Source organism: Periophthalmus magnuspinnatus, chromosome 1 (genome assembly GCF_009829125.3).
Source record: "Periophthalmus magnuspinnatus isolate fPerMag1 chromosome 1, fPerMag1.2.pri, whole genome shotgun sequence".
In the NCBI taxonomy this organism is placed as follows: domain Eukaryota; kingdom Metazoa; phylum Chordata; class Actinopteri; order Gobiiformes; family Gobiidae; genus Periophthalmus; species Periophthalmus magnuspinnatus.
Genome location: NC_047126.1, coordinates 2,515,787 through 2,537,284, shown reverse-complemented (window position 1 = coordinate 2,537,284; position 21,498 = coordinate 2,515,787). Strand labels below are relative to the sequence as shown.

Here is a 21,498-nt window from a genome sequence, read left to right as displayed (position 1 = left end):
AAACAGGAGACATCTCTGTATGCTCTGTTCAAATTGACTCTTCTGATTCCAGCTCCTACAACATGGACCCACCTGGGCCTGGCCCCGGGTCTAAACCCAGACCTGCTCCCAGCTCTGTGTCTCTGAAAAGTGACCACTCCAAAGACCCTCCTCCTGCATTTAGAGAGACTCCTCCTGAAGACCAGAGGTAAGACCTGCATAATCCAGAGCTCAGTGCCACCTGCTGCTCGTCCTTCATCAGTGCAAACAGTGATCCTGAGTTTGAATGGAGCTACTCTCAGTGCATTTAACCAAAGATCAGTCTTTCTAACATATTTTACCAGCAGCACCCATAGTCTTTAGACCTGAGCAGAGGCTCAAGTCTTTGTCCATCAAACCTGATGAAGTAAATTGTCCCAAAGGCAGCTCTCCTGTTCACTGTCTCTGTGTGTGGACCTCCTGTACACCCTTGTATTCAGCCCCACTTTGGTGCAAATATAAGAAGGCCACACTACAAAAGCTCAAAGGATCTTCTACTGATGCCCTCAGAATGCTGCTGAAAAAGCCCAGGGCCAGTAGTGCCAGTCTCCTGTTGTGTCTGGGGTGAACACTTTTCAGGCTCTCATGACAAACCTGATGTTTACATGTGTGTCCTGAGCGTGTGAACTCTGTGGTGGTGATGCTGGTCCCAGGTTTAGTGCTGTGCAGAACCACTGCTCTTTATGGAAACACTGAGCTGTCTTTATGACCCAGTTTGACTCTTGTCTCCTGTTCTTTTATGGACCATGAGTGTGGAACAAATAAATGATGCATTTATTGTTTTTTACAGGGAGCCAGGCCCAAAGGAGCAGCTGGACGCCATATTCAGGGTGAGTACCCCACGAGCGCAGCATGTGTGGGGTTCTGGGGGTGCTCCTCAGGTACTCTCTTTGACTAAAACTCTTCTCTTATTGTTCCAGCGTCTGGAGGAGCAGGTCCTGAGGTTTGTCCAACAGCAGCTCCAGAGGCTCCACAGGCTCCTGGCCTCAGATTACCCAGAATGCTCCGAGAGTGAGGAGGAGGAGAGCAGAGAGGTTCTGAACATCACCCTGGACTTCCTGAAGAGGATGGACCAGGAGCATCTGGCCCAGTGCCTGTTGAACAGTAAGAACCTCCAGATGCCCTCCCTGTGTGTCAGATGCCCTCCCATATGAATTATTACATGTTTAAAATGATAACTCTTCTGTCTTTAAAGGGAGTAAAGTTGGTATTTGCAGAGACAAACTGAAGTCTGATCTGCGGCAGAGGTTCAGCCATGTGTTTGAGGGCGTGGCTAAAGTAGGAGACTCCGCCCCCCTCACCCAGATCTACACAGAGCTCTACATCATAGAGGGTGGAGCCTCAGAGGTCAACCTGGAACATGAGGTCAGACACATGGAGACCGCGTCCAGGAGACCGTCCGCTTCAGAGACCACCATCAAATGTGAAGACATCTTTAAACCCCACCCACACTCACCAGAGCCAATCAGAGCGGTGCTGACGAAGGGCGTGGCCGGCGTGGGGAAAACGGTGCTGACTCAGAAGTTGAGTCTGGACTGGGCTGAAGGCCACGCCCACCAGGACCTCCAGCTGCTGTTCCCGTTCACTTTCAGAGAGCTCAATGTGCTCAGAGACACACAGTTCAGCCTGGTGGGACTGCTGCACCACTTCTTCAGTCCATCCAAAGATCTGTGCAGCTTCCAACAGCTCCAGGTGCTCTTCATCTTTGACGGTCTGGACGAGTGCAGACCTCCTCTGGACTTCAGCAGAACCCGAGTCCTGACCGACCCCACAGAGTCGGCCTCAGTGCACGTGCTGCTGGTAAACCTCATCAGGGGGAGTCTGCTTCCCTCCGCTCGCCTCTGGATAACCACGCGCCCTGCCGCGGCCAATCAGATCCCTGCTGAGTGCATCTCCATGGTGACAGAGGTGCGAGGGTTCACCGACCCACAGAAGGAGCAGTACTTCAAGAAGAGGTTCAGAGAACAGGCCACAGCCGTCATCTCCCACATCAAGAGGATCCGCAGCCTCCACATCATGAGTCACATCCCGATCTTCTGCTGGATCCTCTCCACAGTTCTACAGAAGCTTCTGGAACAAATGGAGGAACCAGAGCTGCCCCAGACTCTCACACAAATGTACATCCACTTCCTGGTGGTGCAGGCCAAAGTCCAGAACATCAAGTATCACCAGGGATCAGGGACGGACCTTCACTGGACTCCAGAGACCAAGGAGATGGTGGAGTCTCTGGGAAAACTGGCCTTTGAGCAGCTGCAGAAAGGAAACCTGATCTTCTACGAGTGTGACCTGAGTGAGTGTGGGCTGGACGCTGCAGCGGCCTCAGTGTACTCTGGAGTGTTCACACAGGTCTTTAGAGAGGAGCAAGGCCTGTACCAGGACAAGGTCTACTGCTTCATCCATCTGAGTGTGCAGGAGTTTCTGGCTGCTCTTCACGTCCATCACACCTTCTTCAGATCTGGAGAGAACCTGCTGGAGCCACCACACTCCTCTGAGAGTCCAGACCTGGAGACCTTCTACCGCTCTGCTGTGGACCAGGCCTTACAGAGTCCAAACGGACACCTGGACCTGTTCCTGCACTTCATCCTGGGGCTATCTCTGCCGACCAATCAGAGGTTGCTGCAGGGTCTGCTGACTCACACAGGAAGTGACCGGACCAATGAGGAGACAGTAAAGTACATCAAACAGAAGCTGAATGATGAGGGTCTGTCTGCAGAGAGAAAACTGAACCTGCTCCACTGTCTGAATGAGATGAAAGACTTCAGTCTGGTGAAGCAGATACAGATGTACATGAGAGAAGGTCTCTGTTATAAAAACATGTCTCCTGCTCAGTGGTCAGCTCTGTCCTTCCTCTTACTGTCCTCAGTCCTGGAGGAGTTTGACCTGAGGAAATACCAGGCCTCAGAGAGAGGTCTCTTGGGTCTGCTGCCGGTGGTCAGAGCCTGCACCAAAGCCCTGTGAGTCCACACTGTATTTAAACTTTATTTTGGGGGGACAGTGGCTCAGTGGTCAGAGCAGTGGTCAGAGGATCGATTCCTGCTTGGGACAAGTTCTGTCGTTGTGTCCTTAGGCAAGACACAACCACACCCACCTTGTGTAGTGTGAAAGTGGTGTGTGAGTGATTGTTGTGGTCAGAGGCCGACGGTGCAGCTTCTGTCTGTCTGCCCCAGGGCAGCTGTGGCTACAATAGTAGTTTACCACCACCGAGTGTGGAGTGAATGAATGACTATAGTGTAGCACTTTGAGACGTCTGTAAAGCATCATTATTAAACTCTTGTGTGGTGGTTCTAGTCTCTAATGTCCCTCTCTGTCCTCAGTCTTTGTGGCTGTGGACTGTCCCCTCACAGCTGTGGGCCTCTGGCCTCGGTCCTCAGCTCCTCCAGTCTCACACACCTGGACCTCAGTCACAATGACCTCCAGGACTCAGGAGTGGAGCTGCTGTGTTCTGGACTGAAGAGCGCCCCCTGCAGACTGAAGACGCTCAGGTGAGACAGGTCAATAGTCCCAAATGAACAGTTTATGAAGTTCTCAAACAGAGGATTTCAAAAGGTCAAAGACGTGTTGAGATTTATGGATTTTTATATTTTGTTCATTTTAAACCTCATATTGATTTAAAATGACATAAAGAAACAAGTCCGTTGTCCTTCGATTCAGAGGCAGAACTTTACGTAGGACCGGTGTGGACATGTCCAATGTTGAGCTGTCCGGGGACAATCCCCTCTGATATTTATGTCCGACGTGGACGGCATCATGTCCCAACAGCATTCTGTGCCCACCTCATTTCTCTGTGTTTATTCTCTCCAGCTGATGTGCAGCAGACATCAGTCCCACTGTCATTCTGTCCCTTCTCTCCGTTCAGAGATCTGCACAAACTTTACATCAGTCCTTTTCCCTGCAGTCACTTCTCTGAGCGCTGAGGTTTTCACCTTTTGCTGTTGTAATGCGGGGCAGAGCGAGCAGTGGGCTCTGGGTTTAGGAGCAGACGTGGATAAACACATGCACGGGCAGATCAGGGCCACTGGGGTTAAACCATTACAGTCTTTTTCCACTTGTGCCAAGCTACAAAATGCTGTTTATCTGACGACAATGACCTCATAATCTCATAGAAAAGAGCAAAAGAGTCAGACTCAAACTAAAACGTCACACAGAGTGAAGGAGAGGGAGGAGCCTCAGAGCGAAGGGGAGGGAGGAGCCTCAGAGCGAAGGAGAGGAATGAAGGCTGTGATTGCTCCTCAGGTTCCTGCAGATCTTTTCCAGTCTGTCGTGTCCAGTGCCCTGGACTTTGCTGTGGTCTGAGCTACTGTGTCCAGATAAGAAATACGTCTAAGAGTGAGCGCTGGAGCAGGGGCGGAGCTGAGAGACTCAGGGACTGTGGCACCAATAATAAAACTACTTCATGCAAGACAGCACATCTAAAACTCACCTTAATACAGGAAACCTAGCCTCTAATGTCCCTCTGTCTCCACAGTCTGTCCCTCTGTGGACTGTCCCCTCACAGCTGTGGGCCTCTGGCCTCAGTCCTCCGCTCCTCCAGTCTCACACACCTGGACCTCAGTCACAATGACCTCCAGGACTCAGGAGTGGAGCTGCTGTGTTCTGGACTGAAGAGCGCCCCCTGCAGACTGGAGGCCCTCAGGTGAGACGCTCCCATGATGCACTCTGCCCCCTTGTGTCCTTATGAATGTAATGCTGTGTCTTTAGGTTGTCTGGATGTCTGATCTCACAGAGGGGCGGAGCTGCTCTGGCCTCAGCTCTGAGCTCCACCCCCTCCCACCTGAGACAGTTAGACCTGAGCTACAACCATCCAGGACCCTCAGCTGAGCTCCTGACCACTCTACAGGACCAGCGCCCCCTGCTGTCTGTCAGGTGAGACCACCCCTTGGTCTGTTAGTCTCTGATCTCTCTGGTCTCTCTGGTCTCTCTGTTCTCTCTGGTCTCTCTGGTCTCTCTGGACTCTCTGGTCTCTCTGGTCTCTGGTCTCTCTGGTCTCTCTGGTCTCTCGGGTCTCTCGGGTCTCTCTGGTCTCCCTGGTCCTGGTCTGGTCTAAACTGGACTTGTGTGTTTCAGGCTGGATCCTGCTGGAGAGCGCTGGATGCTTCCAGGTCTGATGAAGTGTGAGTCTTTTATTTCATTCACACAGTAAAGTGCTTATAACAGCTCATAGCATTATATTTATTATGTTTAACAACTCTCAAAGACACATTTTCGTCCTCCCCCTCCAAGACACAACTTGGTCAATTTGGATTCCATTTTGATTATATTATGTTGGTAAAGTCGTGAGTTGCTAATAATGATGATCTTTCCTCACCAACAGTTTTTACTATGTTATCACAGCTCACATAAATGCAGCTTGTGAACGACTTCCTTTGTTTATTTATGTGGAACCCGTTAGCTGAAAGCAGTGCAGTCAGCTCGTCTTCATGGGTCCAGTACAATTAAAATCTAAGTCTAATCTAAGTCTTAACGTCTTAACGGCGGTCGCCTTTACGTTACAACTTTATAGCAATGTACGTGTAATTCACACAAACAATCTACAAAGCTACGGCACTCGTCTTTCTGAATATGTAAACCATTTACACCTGTAATCACCACAGTGCTGACAGGAAAGCTGTTTTTACAGAGAAGTCAGAAATGTGGATTTGAACTTCACTTACCTTTGAGGCTCTGGTTCTGTCAAACATCAACATATTCACACAAAGTTGGTCTCATTTGTTCTGTAATGGTCCAGAGAATATAATCCAGTCAAGAAATTATGTCCACAAAAGAAGTTAGATTCTCCATGTCCAATCTGCTGCAGGAAAGTGAAATCTGCTGTCACTTTTTTGCATTTCTTTTTTGATTTCAAGCATAATAAATGTCTGACACTTTGTTCCTCAGTGCAAAACAAACTTGTTCGCTTGTGATTAACACCAATGTTGGCCAATAAGGTGGGGGTTGTGGGTTACTTGAGGCTACAGATGACTGAAATAGTACGCCCCACTCTCCCCCTTGTAGAATCAAGCAGTTACATTACACACGTTTAGTGATGTTTTCCTCTTAAAGCCAATGAGCAGCAGAACACAAGGATGCAATGGTTTCTCGTAAACAGATGTAGTATGCTGTGTGCGTAAAAGGAGGAGACTGGATGCGCGCGGATAATTGGTGTAATTTTACTCACTGTTTTGTAGCAGTTTTGCGTTTTAAACATGACAAAATGGACAAAACAAAGGAAGTACGCGACCGAGGACATTGTGGATGCTTGTACAAGTTAAACTAGAGGCATCTGGACCCGGAGCGGTTCGTGGAACCGAGTGAAGATCTCATGGTGGACTCAGGAGTACAGGACCTTATGTTTTGATGGACTGGATGCTGTTCCTGATCGGTAAGTGTGGTTTATTCTGCTATTGACTTAATTGTGGGTCAAATGTATCATGTGTATCATGTGTAATCATTAGCATTAGTTAATGCCAATCTGCGCCCCCCGACCACCACCAATGATTCACGCACTCATGCACTTGGGTGAAGTGTCTTGCCTAAGGACACAATGACAGAACTAAGGACACAATGACAGAAGTTGGTCCGAGTGGGACTCGATCCTACAACCTTCAGGTTGGGGGACCAAAGCTCTAACCACTGAGCCACTGTCGCAGAATGACTGTCACACTGTACGATCATGTACAGTGTGTTTTTAGTTTCCAGTGTGTGGTTTGTAAATATATATTTGTTTTGACCCATACCACTTGTTTTTACTATATTTTATATACAAATATACATTTTATACTGTGTTTTGATATGATATATAATTGTACAGCAATAGAGCAGCTGGGTGTGCAGATACAGATTCCTCTCAGTGTGAGCTTTCAGTAGAGCCTCATTGATGTCTGTGGGTTGAAACATTCAAAAGTTATTGCATTTCTTCCAAACGTTCTCCAAATGTCTTCATTTTGGATAGTGTTCTCATATAATTGAGTGTGTGAGTTTATAGAGGCAGCCACGAGAAACACAAACTGCCCATCAGGCAACGGCTTAAGCAAGTACAGAATGAAATATAGTCATTTAGAGCACATGAACTTGAGCAAAGCACCTTTGACCATTTTGGTTAGAGGTGGGATTTTCGGCTCTTATGGGATCCGAATCTTTTGGATTTGTTTATTTCAAAGAGCCATTCAAAAGACTGACTCTTTTACTATTTATTTATTTGACAGAAAATGATGCATAAATAAAACGATTAACTGCAGTAATAATAATAATAACAACAATAATAATAATAATAATAATAATAATAATAATAATAATAATAATAATAATAACAAAATCACACACATCCAACACCTTCACTCAACTGTCCATCTTTCCCCTCAGGTCAAGAGTCTCGGTGTCGTCCTCGACAGTACACTTTCCTTTCGCTCATACATCATTAATGTCATCCGGCCCACTCCTCACACCACTGCCATTCTAGTCCACAGCCTTGTAACTTCCCGCATTGATTACTGTTACTCTCTTCTCTTTGGTCTCCCCAATAAATCCCTTCATAAACTGCAGCTCCATCAGAACTCTGCAGCCTGGGTCATAACACGGACCCCCACTATCCACCACATCACCCCCGTCCTACAACAACTCCACTGGCTCCCCATAAAGCAGAGAATTAACTTCAAAATACTAATTAACACCTTCAAAGCAATACACAACCTCGCCCCTTCATACATATGTGACCTCCTCCACAATGCTGCTCCTGCCCGCACTCTCCGCTCCTCCTCCTCTCTCCAGCTCACAGTACCCTCTGCCTGACTTGTGACCATGTCTGCCCCCCAGCTCTGGAACTCTCTCCCTCCTGATCTCCGCACCTTAGACTCTCTTCCACTCTTCAAATCCAGACTCAAAATTCACCTGTTCAGACTGTCCGACCTCTTGTAACCAATCACACATCTTTTATCAATCAGTTTTCTGTCATGTTTTATTGTAATCGCTTATAAATAGATGCATTATTATTATTATTATTATTATTATTATTATTATTATTATTATTATTATTATTATTATTATTATTATTAATAATAATAATAATAATAATAATAATAATAATAATAATAATAATAATAAAAAAATGAGATCTCATTCCAACAGTCCACATTAAGGAACTGTTCCAAAGAGCCGACTGGTTCCTGATCGTCTCCAGTTTTGGTGAAGTTTCTCTTTTCACTTGGACGTGAGCAGCAGATGTGACATGTAGAGGTTATTCCATAACTGTTACCTAGCAACCATACTGTAAACAAGGGCCACAACTCATTTACACAATATAAATATGTTTATTATATTTCAAATACATCTAGTTTTACTTTTGCTCACAAACGTCTGCTGGTGAAAGACTGAGTTAAATAGTTTTCATGACAGGTACGATCCCACTAAACGTACAAACAATTACAACAAAATAATAAGATGAAATGTTTTGTGTTTCAGACTCCTGTGAGTTCTCTCTGGACACAAACACAGCTCACAGACGTCTCCTTCTGTCTGAGGACAATTGGACTGTGACAGGTGTGGAGCAGGAGCAGGAGTATCCAGATCATGACGACAGGTTCACAGACTGCCTCCAGGTCCTGAGCTGCACTGGCCTGAGGGGGCGCTGTTACTGGGAGGTGGACTGGAGCGGGGTGGTTTCTATAGCAGTGAGTTACAGAGGGATCAGACGGAGCGGAGGGCAGAGTGGGTTTGGAAACAATGATCAGTCCTGGAGTCTGTGGATCATTGATGGAGAGTACAGGGTCTATCACAACAGACACTTAACCCAACTCCCCCGTCGCTCAGAGAGAGTGGGCGTGTCCTCTGGCAGAGTGGGCATGTTCCTGGACTCTGAGGCTGGAGCTCTGTCCTTCTATGACGTCTCCTCTGATGGAGAACTGTTCCACCTCTGGACCTTCTCCTCGTCCTTCTCTGAGCCTCTGTTCTCTGGGTTTGGCCTGTGGGGAGAAGGTTCCTGTGTGACTCTGGTGAAAAAGACGAGACGATGAACTAAACACAAGAGAAACTGTATTTGTCCCACGATGAGACAATGAGAACAACAGATATGCAAGAGAAATAAAACAAAATGGAGTGTAAATGTAACAGTTTAAATTTGACTTTTGTCACGGTGTATAAAATATATAGATATATACATTATATATTATTATATACATATAAATATATTTCATAAAAAGTAAGAACAAACATTTATTCATTCATTTATCAATTTCATATATTTTTTATGTAAATATTAGAAAACATTCTTTGTTTTTAATGTTTTATATGGATTTATATATTTGAATATACACAGAAAAAGACAGGGTTATTCTATGTAAATAAAGGTAAAGAAAACACCTGTTATATCAGGTATTTTTTATTTATTCATGTGCACTGAAAACATTTCATCAAGGTTTATTTTCTGTTAGAAAACATTTCATGATCCTTTTGTGAAATGTTTATTGCCAAGATATTGTCACGGCCCCCATCCTTAGATGCATTGCCGTGTGTTATTTTATTATTTTGTGCAGGTGGAGCTGGGTGGTGCACTCCCGGTGCGTGTGTCAAGGGCCCGACGCACTGCACCTTTAAAAGCTTGTGCACGCCAGACGCTCGTGCTGGCTCATCCTGCACATCTCACACTTCTTTTTGTTACTTTACTTAGCAACATTCAACATTGCACCGCCCCACATCCCCCCACACCCACACACACACACACACACACACACACACACACACCCACACACCCCCCCCCCCCCCCCCCCCCCCCACACACACACACACACACATCTTTCAAGTCTCATACTCACACTTAGGCCCTGGACATTTACAGACATTCACACCTCATTAAAACTTCCTTTGAGTTATTTAATTTGATAAATACACACTTTATTTAATTGAATATTTGGTTTTGTGTATTTTCTGTCACAGCTTGGAGCCGAGTTATGACCCGACCACGACAGTAATGTTTATTTACACCAGAGACACGTCCTGCCCCACACAGATCACTGTGGAATGGGCTCATTTATTTAGAGACCCACACAGCTCAAGTTTAGTCCTGGTTTAGTCCTGATTTATTCTACTCTTGAATAAACTATTCAAACTTGTATCTTTCTGCTGCTTTTACCCAGAGACCTGGAGAGTGGCGCCCTCTGCTGGAGCTTAGTGTCACCACACAGAGGGCCGTCACATGATCGAAAGTGTGAACGAAAGACCCGTGGTTTTGAGTTCTGTGCGGAGAGGGCGCGGTGAGTTTTTCTTATGTAACATGTGTAGATTGGTTTAGTTTGGACTTGGACCAAGTCAAATTTCTAGTCCTTCTATTGTAGGGCGACCAGATTTTCAAAATGCCAAACTGGGACAAGCCCGAGTTAGGATGTTTCGTGTGAATAAAAAGTGAAAAGAGCACGTGACCCTGTCCAGTCTCCTCTCACTTTTGGGTCAGTGTATAATCTATAATCCGAGGGATTTCTGTCGGTGCTTTTTTGCCTGTTTCTCATTTTCAAACGTGGGTTTCTGTGATTTAACTAAACTAATGACAGTATATTTCCTCTTTACTGTGCGGGGGTCAGACTGGTCAAAAACAGAGACACTTGGGACATTTCTGGTATAAAACTGGGACAAATCACTGGTTTTGTATAAATCTGCTGGGACAGGGGACAAACTGGGACTGTCCCGGGTCAAGAGGCACGTGTGGTCACCCTGTCCTATTGGGACCTGCTGTAGACCTCTGTAAACATGGTTTAGTCCTGGTTCAGTCCTGGTTTAGTCCTGGTTTAGACCTGGTTTAGTCCTGGTTTAGTCCCTGGTTTAGTCCTGGTTTAGTCCTGGTTTAGACCTGGTTTTAGTCCTGGTTCAGTCCTGGTTTAGTCCTGGTTTAGACCTGGTTTAGTCCTGGTTTAGTCCTGGTTTAGACCTGGTTTTAGTCCTGGTTCAGTCCTGGTTTAGTCCTGGTTTAGTCCTGGTTTAGTCCTGGTTTAGACCTGGTTTTAGTCCTGGTTCAGTCCTGGTTTAGTCCTGGTTTAGTCCTGGTTTAGACCTGGTTTTAGTCCTGGTTCAGTCCTGGTTTAGTCCTGGTTTAGTCCTGGTTTAGACCTGGTTTTAGTCCTGGTTCAGTCCTGGTTCAGTCCTGGTTTAGTCCTGGTTTAGTCCTGGTTTAGTCCTGGTTTAGTCCTGGTTTAGACCTGGTTTTAGTCCTGGTTCAGTCCTGGTTTAGTCCTGGTTTAGTCCTGGTTTAGACCTGGTTTTAGTCCTGGTTCAGTCCTGGTTTAGTCCTGGTTTAGTCCTGGTTTAGACCTGGTTTTAGTCCTGGTTCAGTCCTGGTTCAGTCCTGGTTTAGTCCTGGTTTAGTCCTGGTTTAGACCTGGTTTTAGTCCTGGTTTAGTCCTGTTTTAGTCCTGTTTTAGTCCTGGTTCAGTCCTGGTTTAGTCCTGGTTTAGACCTGGTTTTAGTCCTGGTTTAGTCCTGGTTTAGTCCTGGTTTAGTCCTGGTTTAGTCCTGTTTTAGTCCTGTTTTAGTCCTGGTTCAGTCCATCTGAGGCCTGTTGGTAGAAGCAGGTTTAGTTTAAGTTTGGGCTAAGTCAGTGGTTCTCAAATAGTGGGGCGGTGAGATACCGGGGGCGGGGGGCGCACAGCAAAGAGCAGGACAGAGCGAACAGATCGTGACACAGGGCAGTGAACAAGAAACACTTTTGCTAAAGAGACACTATGGAAAACATTTTAACAGGGATGAAAAGAAAGGCGGATATAGACGGAGGTAAAGTCACACGAAAAATAAGACGAGGAAGAGTCTGATGAAGAGTATGGAGCACTTGGCTTCACCGTGACTCCGGTGGGACACGAGGACAGACCGGTGTCTGCTGTGTCTGAAAATGTTGGCAGTGGACAGTATGAAGCCAAATAAGTTAAGACGCCTCATTACACCTCAGTCACGCTGATGAGACGCTGGAGTTTTTTCAGCGTAAACGTGTCAAATATTAACAACAATCATCCACTTTGTGAATGTGACTTAAACCAACGAGCACTGAGCATCATATAAGGTGGCATACCAAATTGCTAAATTACTTGTTTTAATTTGATATTTATTTAATTTTAATGTATTATTGTGATATTTATTTAATTTTAATTTATTCATTTGATGTTTATTTAATTTTATTTTTTTTATTTGATATTTAATTAAATTTCATTATATAATTTCATTTATTTTGTTTTTTCAGGGGGGGAGGGGCGAATTTTTTTTCTTCTTTGTAGGGGGGGCATGATAGAAAATAATTGAGAAACACTGGGCTAAGTTCAGGTTTAGTTTGAAAAGAGGTTTGGTTTAGTTCAGTGTGAATCACCATGGTAACAGACTCCACACAGCGACCTGCTCTGGACCAGGGTAAGATCTGGTTTAGAGTTAGAAAAACCAACATGGACCAATCAGCCGTGAGCACAGTGCCATTTATAACACTGCACAGACACAGCTCTGTCTTTACATTTTTAGTTTTATTTCACAAAAGTGGTGAAGGTTCCACAAGTAGAAGGTTCCCCCTGACCTCCGCAACACTGACACACTCTCACACTTCAAATCCAACCTCAAAACCCACTTGTTCAGACTGGCATATTCTTTATAATCCACACCTGCCCTGTCCTTTTTCAATGTTTTTTAGCTGAATGCTTTTAACTGTATGTTCATAAATGTTGATTTTAACTGTCTGTATATGTATATATTGTATGTAAGGTGACCTTGAGTGCCCAGAAAGGCGCCCTATAAATAAAATTTATTATTATTATTATTATTATTAAAAGTCAGATCAGGCAAATTAAATATTACATATGAAATATAAATGAGAGAAATAAATAAATACATAATAATAAAAATACATAAAAACATTGTGTTCAAATGGACTCTTCTGATTCCAGAACCTACAACATGGACCCACCTGGACCTGGCCCCGGGTCTAAACCCAGACCTGCTCCCAGCTCTGTGTCTCTGAAAAGAGACCGCTCCAGAAGTCCTCTTAAGTTTAGAGAGGCTCCTCCTGAAGACCAGAGGTAAGACGGTCATTTTAACAGGTCTTTTCACACAGAGACCAAAGTGAGTAGGGCTGTTACTGTAGGCCTGCCTCCTCAGTCAGATCTTCTTTGTCCTGTGCTCCAGAGGGTCAGACTTACACAGACAGAAGTTTAAACTCCAGCAGAACACATGGGCTCCACCTCTCTACACTGGCCCTGAGGACTAGCACTGACAGGACACTCTCTCTGAGCTCAGAATGAGCTCGAGAGGGGCCAGATCGGTGAGAACGTAAATGGCTTCTCAAGAGTCCTGAAGGTTAAATGTCATGATGTAATACTTTTATGAAACAGTTGACGACTCTGCTGTTTTCATTCAAATATCCCCTGCAGCTCAGTATTGACACTTAACATTTATAAAAACACAACTTTCATTGTGAAGAGTTTTGAGGTTTTGGCTGTGGGAACTTCATTCCATAACATGTTCCCGACGCAGTCGTGACATCACAGCAAGTCAGACACTGATCTAACCCGGCGCCTTCAGATCAATGTCATCCACCCATTTATCACTTACACAGTTTATATTCCACGAGGACATTTGATGGAACCAATCTCAAAAATGCAGTTTGTCCAAAACGTTCTTACTAAAGTATCTGGTGCAGTTTGGAAAAACATTTGAAATCAGCGCACAACTCTTCACTTTTTATCTGTACAAAATATAAAACTAAAAGATCAAATGTTTTTCCAAACTGCACATGCCCAGTGTTTTTGCTTTTTAACAAGAAATAAATAAGATCTTCTAAACAGGAGACATCTCTGTATGTTCTGTTCAAATGGACTCTTCTGATTCCAGCTCCTACAACATGGACCCACCTGGACCTGGCCCCGGGTCTAAACCCAGACCTGCTCCCAGCTCTGTGTCTCTGAAAAGTGGCCACTCCAAAGCCCGTCCTCCTGAGTTTAGAGAGGCTCCTCCTGAAGACCAGAGGTAAGACCTGCTTAATCCAGAGCTCTGGACATGTTCTCAGGACAGCGCCACCTGCTGCTCGTCCTTCATCAGTGCAAACAGTGATCCTGTGTTTGAATGGAGCTACTCTCAGTGTGAGACAGATGAGTTCAGGTGGGACAGGATCACAGGGTCTTCTACAGATTGTACAGAGGTCTCAGAGAATCAGCTGTTCTGAACCTGCCCTGAATTCACCATCAGAGTGAAACAACTGTCCTACAGGAGATGATGAATTTGACTTTTTTCAAGTGCATTTAACCAAAGATCAGCCTTTCTAACATATTTTACCAGCAGCACCCATAGTCTTTAGACCTGAGGCTCAAGTCTTTGTCCATCAAACCTGATGATGTAAATTGTCCCAAAGGCAGCTGGTCCCTGCTCAGAGGGACTCTCCTGTTCACTGTCTCTGTGTGTGGACCTCCTGTACACCCTTGTATTCAGCCCCACTGTGGTGCAAATATAAGGCGGCCACACTGCAAAAGCTCAAAGGATCTTCTACTGATGCCCTCAGAATGCTGCTGGAAAAGCCCAGGGCCAGTAGTGCCAGTCTCCTGTTGTGTCTGGGGTGAACACTTTTCAGGCTCTCATGACAAACCTGATGTTTACATGTGTGTCCTGAGCGTGTGAACTCTGTGGTGGTGATGCTGGTCCCAGGTTTAGTGCTGTGCAGAACCACTGCTCTTTATGGAAACACTGAGCTGTCTTTATGACCCAGTTTGACTCTTGTCTCCTGTTCTTTTATGGACCATGAGTGTGGAACAAATAAATGATGCATTTATTGTTTTTTACAGGGAGCCAGGCCCAAAGGAGCAGCTGGACGCCATATTCAGGGTGAGTACCCCACGAGCGCAGCGTGTGTGGGGTTCTCGGGGTGCTCCTCAGGTCCTCTCTTTGACTAAAACTCTTCACTTATTGTTCTGTTCCAGCGTCTGGAGGAGCAGGTCCTGAGGTTTGTCCAACAGCAGCTCCAGAGGCTCCACAGGCTCCTGGCCTCAGATTACCCAGAATGCTCCGAGAGTGAGGAGGAGGAGAGCAGAGAGGTTCTGAACATCACCCTGGACATCCTGAAGAGGATGGACCAGGAGCATCTGGCCCAGCGCCTGTTGAACAGTAAGAACATCCAGATGCCCTCCCTGTGTGTCAGATGCCCTCCCTGTGTGTCAGATGCCCTCCCCGTGTGTCAGATGCCCTCCCATATGAATTATTACATGTTTAACTTTATAACTCTTCTGTCTTTAAAGGGAGTAACGTTGGGGTTTGCAGAGACAAACTGAAGTCTGATCTGAAGCAGAGGTTCAGCCGTGTGTTTGAGGGCATGGCTAAAGCAGGAGACTCCGCCCCCCTCACCCAGATATACACAGAGCTCTACATCACAGAGGGCGGAGCCTCAGAGGTCAACCAGGAACATGAGGTCAGACACATGGAGACCACGCCCAGGAGACCGGCCGCTCCAGAGACCACCATCAAATGTGAAGACATCTTTAAACCCCGCCCACACTCACCAGAGCCAATCAGAGCAGTGCTGACAAAGGGCGTGGCCGGCGTGGGGAAAACGGTGCTGACTCAGAAGTTGAGTCTGGACTGGGCTGAAGGCCACGCCCACCAGGACCTCCAGCTGCTGTTCCCGTTCACTTTCAGAGAGCTCAATGTGCTCAGAGACACACAGTTCAGCCTGGTGGGACTGCTGCACCACTTCTTCAGTCCATCCAAAGATCTGTGCAGCTTCCAACAGCTCCAGGTGCTCTTCATCTTTGACGGTCTGGACGAGTGCAGACCTCCTCTGGACTTCAGCAGAACCCGAGTCCTGACCGACCCCACAGAGTCGGCCTCAGTGCACGTGCTGCTGGTAAACCTCATCAGGGGGAGTCTGCTTCCCTCCGCTCGCCTCTGGATAACCACACGCCCCGCCGCGGCCAATCAGATCCCTGCTGAGTGCGTCTCCATGGTGACAGAGGTGCGAGGGTTCACCGACCCGCAGAAGGAGCAGTACTTCATGAAGAGGTTCAGAGAACAGGCCACAGCCGTCATCTCCCACATCAAGAGCATCCGCAGCCTCCACATCATGAGTCACATCCCGATCTTCTGCTGGATCCTCTCCACAGTTCTACAGAAGCTTCTGGAACAAACGGACGAACCAGAGCTGCCCCGGACCCTCACACAGATGTACGTCCACTTCCTGGTGGTACAGGCCAAAGTCCAGAACATCAAGTATCACCAGAGATCAGGGGAGGACCTTCACTGGACTCCAGAGACCAAGAAGATGGTGGAGTCGCTGGGAAAACTGGCCTTTGAGCAGCTGCAGAAAGGAAACCTGATCTTCTACGAGTGTGACCTGAGCGAGTGTGGGCTGGACGCTGCAGCGGCCTCAGTGTACTCTGGAGTGTTCACACAGGTCTTTAGAGAGGAGCAAGGCCTGTACCAGGACAAGGTCTACTGCTTCATCCATCTGAGTGTGCAGGAGTTTCTGGCTGCTCTTCACGTCCATCACACCTTCTTCAGCTCTGGAGAGAACCTGCTGGAGTCACCACACTCTTCTGAGAGTCCAGACCCTGAGGCCTTCTACCGCTCTGCTGTGGACCAGGCCTTACAGAGTCCAAACGGACACCTGGACCTGTTCCTGCGCTTCCTCCTGGGGCTGTCTCTGCTAACCAATCAGAGGTTGCTTCAGGGTCTGCTGACTCACCCAGGAAGTGACCAGACCAATGAGGAGACAGTAAAGTACATCAAACAGAAGCTGAATGATGAGGGTCTGTCTGCAGAGAGAAAACTGAACCTGCTCCACTGTCTGAACGAGATGAAAGACTTCAGTCTGGTGAAGGAGATACAGGAGTACATGAGAGGAGGACGTCTCTCTTATATAAACATGTCTCCTGCTCAGTGGTCGGCTCTGTCCTTCCTCTTACTGTCCTCAGACTCAGTCCTGGAGGAGTTTGACCTGAGGAAGTACAAGGCCTCAGAGAGAGGTCTCCTGTGTCTGCTGCCGGTGGTCAGAGCCTCCACCAAAGCCCTGTGAGTCCACACTGTATTTAAACTTTATTTTGGGGGGACAGTGGCTCAGTGGTCAGAGCAGTGGTCAGAGGATCAATTCCTGCCTGGAACAAGTTCTGTGGTTGTGTCCTTAGGCAAGACACAACCACACCCACCTTGTGTAGTGTGAAAGTGGTGTGTGAGTGATTGTTGTGGTCAGAGGCCGACGGTGCAGCTTCTGTCAGTCTGCCCCAGGGCAGCTGTGGCTGCAATAGTAGTTTACCACCACTGAGTGTGGAGCGAATGAATGACTATAGTGTAGCACTTTGAGACGTCTGTAAAGCATCATTATTAAACTCTTGTGTGGTGGTTCTAGTCTCTAATGTCCCTCTGTCTCCTCAGTCTTTGTGGCTGTGGACTGTCCCCTCACAGCTGTGGGCCTCTGGCCTCAGTCCTCAGCTCCTCCAGTCTCACACACCTGGACCTCAGTCACAATGACCTCCAGGACTCAGGAGTGGAGCTGCTGTGTTCTGGACTGAAGAGCGCCCCCTGCAGACTGGAGACGCTCAGGTGAGACGCTCCCATGATGCACTCTGCCCCCTTGTGTCCACATGAGTGTAATGCTGTGTCTTTAGGTTGTCTGGATGTCTGATCTCACAGAGGGGCGGAGCTGCTCTGGCCTCAGCTCTGAGCTCCGCCCCTTCCCACCTGAGACAGTTAGACCTGAGCTACAACCATCCAGGACCCTCAGCCAAGCTCCTGACCGCTCTACAGGACCAGCGCCCCCTGCTGTCTGTCAGGTGAGACCACCCCCTGCTCGCTTGGTGTTGGTTCTGGTCTTCTGGTCTCTCTGATCTCTCGAATCTCTGGTCTGGTCTTGTCTTTGGTCTCTGGTCTCTCTGGTCTCTGGTCTCTGGTCTCTGATCTCTCCGGTCTCTCCTGTCTCTCTGATCTCTCCGGTCTCTCCTGTCTCTCTGGTCTTTCTGGTCTCTGGTCTCTCTGGTCTCTCTGGTCTCTCTGGTCTCTCTGATCTCTCTGGTCTCTCTGGTCTTTCCTGTCTCTCTGATCTCTCTGGTCTCTGGTCTCTCTGGTCTTTCCTGTCTCTCTGGTCTCTCTGGCTCTCGTCTCTATGGTCTCTCTGGTCTCTGGTCTCTGGTTTCTCCGGTCTCTCTGGTCTCTGGTCCCTGGTCTCTGGTCTCTCTGGTCTTTCCTGTCTCTCTGGTCTCTCTGGCTCTGGTCTCTCTGGTCTCTCTGGTCTCTGGTCTCTGGTCTCTGATCTCTCCGGTCTCTCCTGTCTCTCTGATCTCTCCGGTCTCTCCTGTCTCTCTGATCTCTCTGGTCTCTCCTGTCTCTCTGGTCTTTCTGGTCTCTGGTCTCTCTGGTCTCTCTGGTCTCTGGTCTCTCCTGTCTCTCTGATCTCTCTGGTCTCTCTGGTCTCTCTGGTCTCTCTGATCTCTCTGGTCTCTCTGGTCTTTCCTGTCTCTCTGATCTCTCTGGTCTCTGGTCTCTCTGGTCTTTCCTGTCTCTCTGGTCTCTCTGGCTCTCGTCTCTATGGTCTCTCTGGTCTCTGGTCTCTGGTTTCTCCGGTCTCTCTGGTCTCTGGTCCCTGGTCTCTGGTCTCTCTGGTCTCTCTGGTCTCTGGTCTCTCTGGTCTCTCTGGTCTCTGGTCTCTGGTCTCTCTGGTCTCTCTGGTCTCTCTGGTCTCTCTGGTCTCTTTGGTCCCTGGTCTCTCTGGTCTCTCTGGTCTGTGGTCTCTCTGGTCTCTCTGGTCTCTGGTCTCTCTGGTCTCTCTGGTCTCTCTGGTCTCTCTGGTCTCTCTGTCCTCTCTGTCCTCTCTGGTCTCTCTGTCCTCTCTGGTCTCTCTGGTCTCTCTGGTCTCTGGTCTCTGGTCTCTCTGGTCTCTCTGGTCTCTCTGGTCTCTCTGGTCCTGGTCCTGGTCTGGTCTAAACTGGACTTGTGTGTTTCAGGCTGGATCCTGCTGGAGAGCGCTGGATGGTTCCAGGTCTGATGAAGTGTGAGTCTTTTATTTCATTCACACAGTAAAGTGCTTATAACAGCTCATAGCATTATATTTATTATGTTTAACAACTCTCAAAGACACATCTTCGTCCTTCCTCTCCAGACACAACTTGATCCACTTGGATTCCATTTTGATTATATTATGTTGGTAAAGTCGTGAGTTGCTAATAATGAGGATCTTTTCTCACAAACAGTTGTTACTATGTCATCACGGCTCACGTAAATGCAGCTTGTGAACGAGTTCCTTTGTTTATTTTTGTGGAACCCGTTAGCTAAAAGCAGTGCAGTCAGCTCGTCTTCATGGGTCCAGTACAATTCAAATCTATTTCTCCCAAAGTCTTTCTTAAGACATTAACTTTATTTATAAAATAATCACTGAAAATATCTGTAATATCTTTGAGATTTGTTCTAAACCATTGTCTGACTCAAATGAAGGACATGGATTTCTGTTTCTCTCCATTATTTCATGTCAGATGCTCCTGAGCTTTTTTCCATCATGTTTTGTCAATTTTGTCTCCATCGGCTTCACTTTTTTTTGATAGTTTAACTTGTCTTCTAATAAGGCTGATTTTACAGCCACTTCTTTAGCTTCATCATATTCTTCAGTGTTAAGTCAGTGCACTTTGCTTCTGTTTCCTTTTTCCCTGGTGCATATTTGTCTACAATGCCCAAAAGTGAGCTCATAAAAGTGTCTAAAGAAACCTTGACTTTGTGTCTCTTAGACACATCATTCTAATCAACCACTTCTCTCACAATATTATCACTAGCACATGCTTTATAAAACCTTTTGTATTTCAAATGAGCCAACTCGTTCCAAAGAGCCGACTCGTTCCAAAAAGCCGACTGGTTCCTGAACGTCTATAGTTTTGGTGAAGTTTCTCTTTTCACTTGGACGTGAGCAGCAGATGTGACATGTAGAGGTTATTCCATAACTGTTACCTAGCAACCATACTGTAAACAAGGGCCACAATTCATTTACACAATATAAATATGTTTAATATATTTCAGATACATCTAGTTTTACTTTTGCTCACAAACGTCTGCTGGTGAAAGACTGAGTTAAATAGTTTTCATGACAGGTACGATCCCACTAAACGTACAAACAATTACAACAAAATAATAAGATGAAATGTTTTGTGTTTCAGACTCCTGTGAGTTCTCTCTGGACCCAAACACAGCTCACAGACGTCTCCTTCTGTCTGAGGACAATTGGACTGTGACACGTGTGGAGCAGGAGCAGGAGTATCCAGATCATGACGACAGGTTCACATACAACCCCCAGGTCCTGAGCTGCACTGGCCTGAGGGGGCGCTGTTACTGGGAGGTGGACTGGAGCGGGAGGGTTAATATAGCATTGAGTTACAGAGGGATCAGACGGAGCGGAGAGGAGAGTAGGTTTGGAAACAATGATCAGTCCTGGAGTCTGTGGATCAGTGATCATGGAGAGTACTATGTCTATCACAACAGAAAGTTAACACGACTCCCTCATCGCTCAGAGAGAGTGGGCGTGTCCTCTGGCAGAGTGGGCATGTTCCTGGACTCTGAGGCTGGAGCTCTGTCCTTCTATGACGTCTCCTCTGATGGAGAACTGTTCCACGTCTGGACCTTCTCCTCGTCCTTCTCTGAGCCTCTGTTCTTTGGGTTTGGACTGAGGGATGAAGGTTCCTGTGTGACTCTGATGAAAGAGACGAGACGATGAACTAAACACAAGAGAAACTGTATTTGTCCCACGATGAGACAGAACAATGAGAACAACAGATATGAAGAGATATAAGAGAAATAAAACAAAATGGAGCTTAAATGTTACAGTTTAAATTTGACTTTGAATCAAATAAAGACACAAAATACAGAAAATGAGCGACAGGAAAGAACATGTAGAGTTCTAGTTCTTTACTTTGTCTCCAGACTGTTTTGGACCAGTGGATAAAGGTGAGCTGGTTTTTCTGTAGTTGTTCTGTAGTCTTAAATATATGCTGTAGATGTGTGATTCCTTTCTCTTTTCATGAGCGTAAGTTTATGGGTTTCTTGTCTTGTGGGTCTGTATTGTTCCAGATACTGGTAAAGTCAGATGGTGCTATGGTGGAGTCAATAATTTTATGAAATTTCCACCAGGCCGTCAGAGTTGAAGGTATAATTAAAAATGTGAAGCATGGGTGATGTTTTATTGTACGGCCTTGGAATGGGAGGTCAGATATTGGGACCTGATGTTGTCTGATGGGTGAGGCTGAGTCCATTTGAAAATATATTGCAGTTGCATTGCTGTTGAGTCGTGAAAAAAGTTTGGTGCTCCAAATCCACGTTCAAGATTTAAGTTTTTGTAGCGTGGATAGTTTTATTCTGGGGGTTTTATTCTGGAGGTTTATTTTGCCAGTAGAATTTTGATATTACAGAGTCGAGGGATTGGAACCAGTTTGAAGTTGGAGGGGTTGGGATCATGGAGAGGAGGTCATTTATTTTAGGGAGAATTGACGTTTTAATTGTTGCTGTTCGGCCGCTGAGGGATAACGGAAGATTCATCCAAAG

General features: G+C 46.5%; 1 protein-coding gene across 5 annotated transcripts in view; it reads left to right on the top strand.

Annotated features, from left to right (window-relative positions):
* LOC117375359 (NACHT, LRR and PYD domains-containing protein 3-like) overlaps nt 1-20,894 on the top strand; it is a 53,554-nt gene extending 32,660 nt beyond the window's left edge. The window contains exons 4-13 of one of the 5 annotated variants that reach the window (XM_055223211.1): nt 35-187; nt 12,894-13,025; nt 13,837-13,971; nt 14,781-14,820; nt 14,916-15,099; nt 15,231-16,998; nt 17,359-17,526; nt 17,592-17,756; nt 18,924-18,970; nt 20,121-20,894. In XM_055223211.1, the coding sequence (XP_055079186.1) occupies nt 35-187; nt 12,894-13,025; nt 13,837-13,971; nt 14,781-14,820; nt 14,916-15,099; nt 15,231-16,998; nt 17,359-17,526; nt 17,592-17,756; nt 18,924-18,970; nt 20,121-20,674 (3,346 nt within the window). In that variant the 3' untranslated portion in view covers nt 20,675-20,894. Of the gene's footprint in view, nt 1-34; nt 188-808; nt 849-938; nt 1,123-1,213; nt 2,973-3,332; nt 3,501-4,483; nt 4,652-8,451; nt 9,073-12,893; nt 13,026-13,836; nt 13,972-14,780; nt 14,821-14,915; nt 15,100-15,230; nt 16,999-17,358; nt 17,527-17,591; nt 17,757-18,923; nt 18,971-20,120 lie in introns of those variants that run through there. The other 4 variants (XM_055223215.1, XM_055223212.1, XM_055223206.1 and 1 more) reach the window with 4 other exon arrangements.
* The last annotated feature ends 604 nt before the right edge of the window (nt 20,895-21,498 follow it).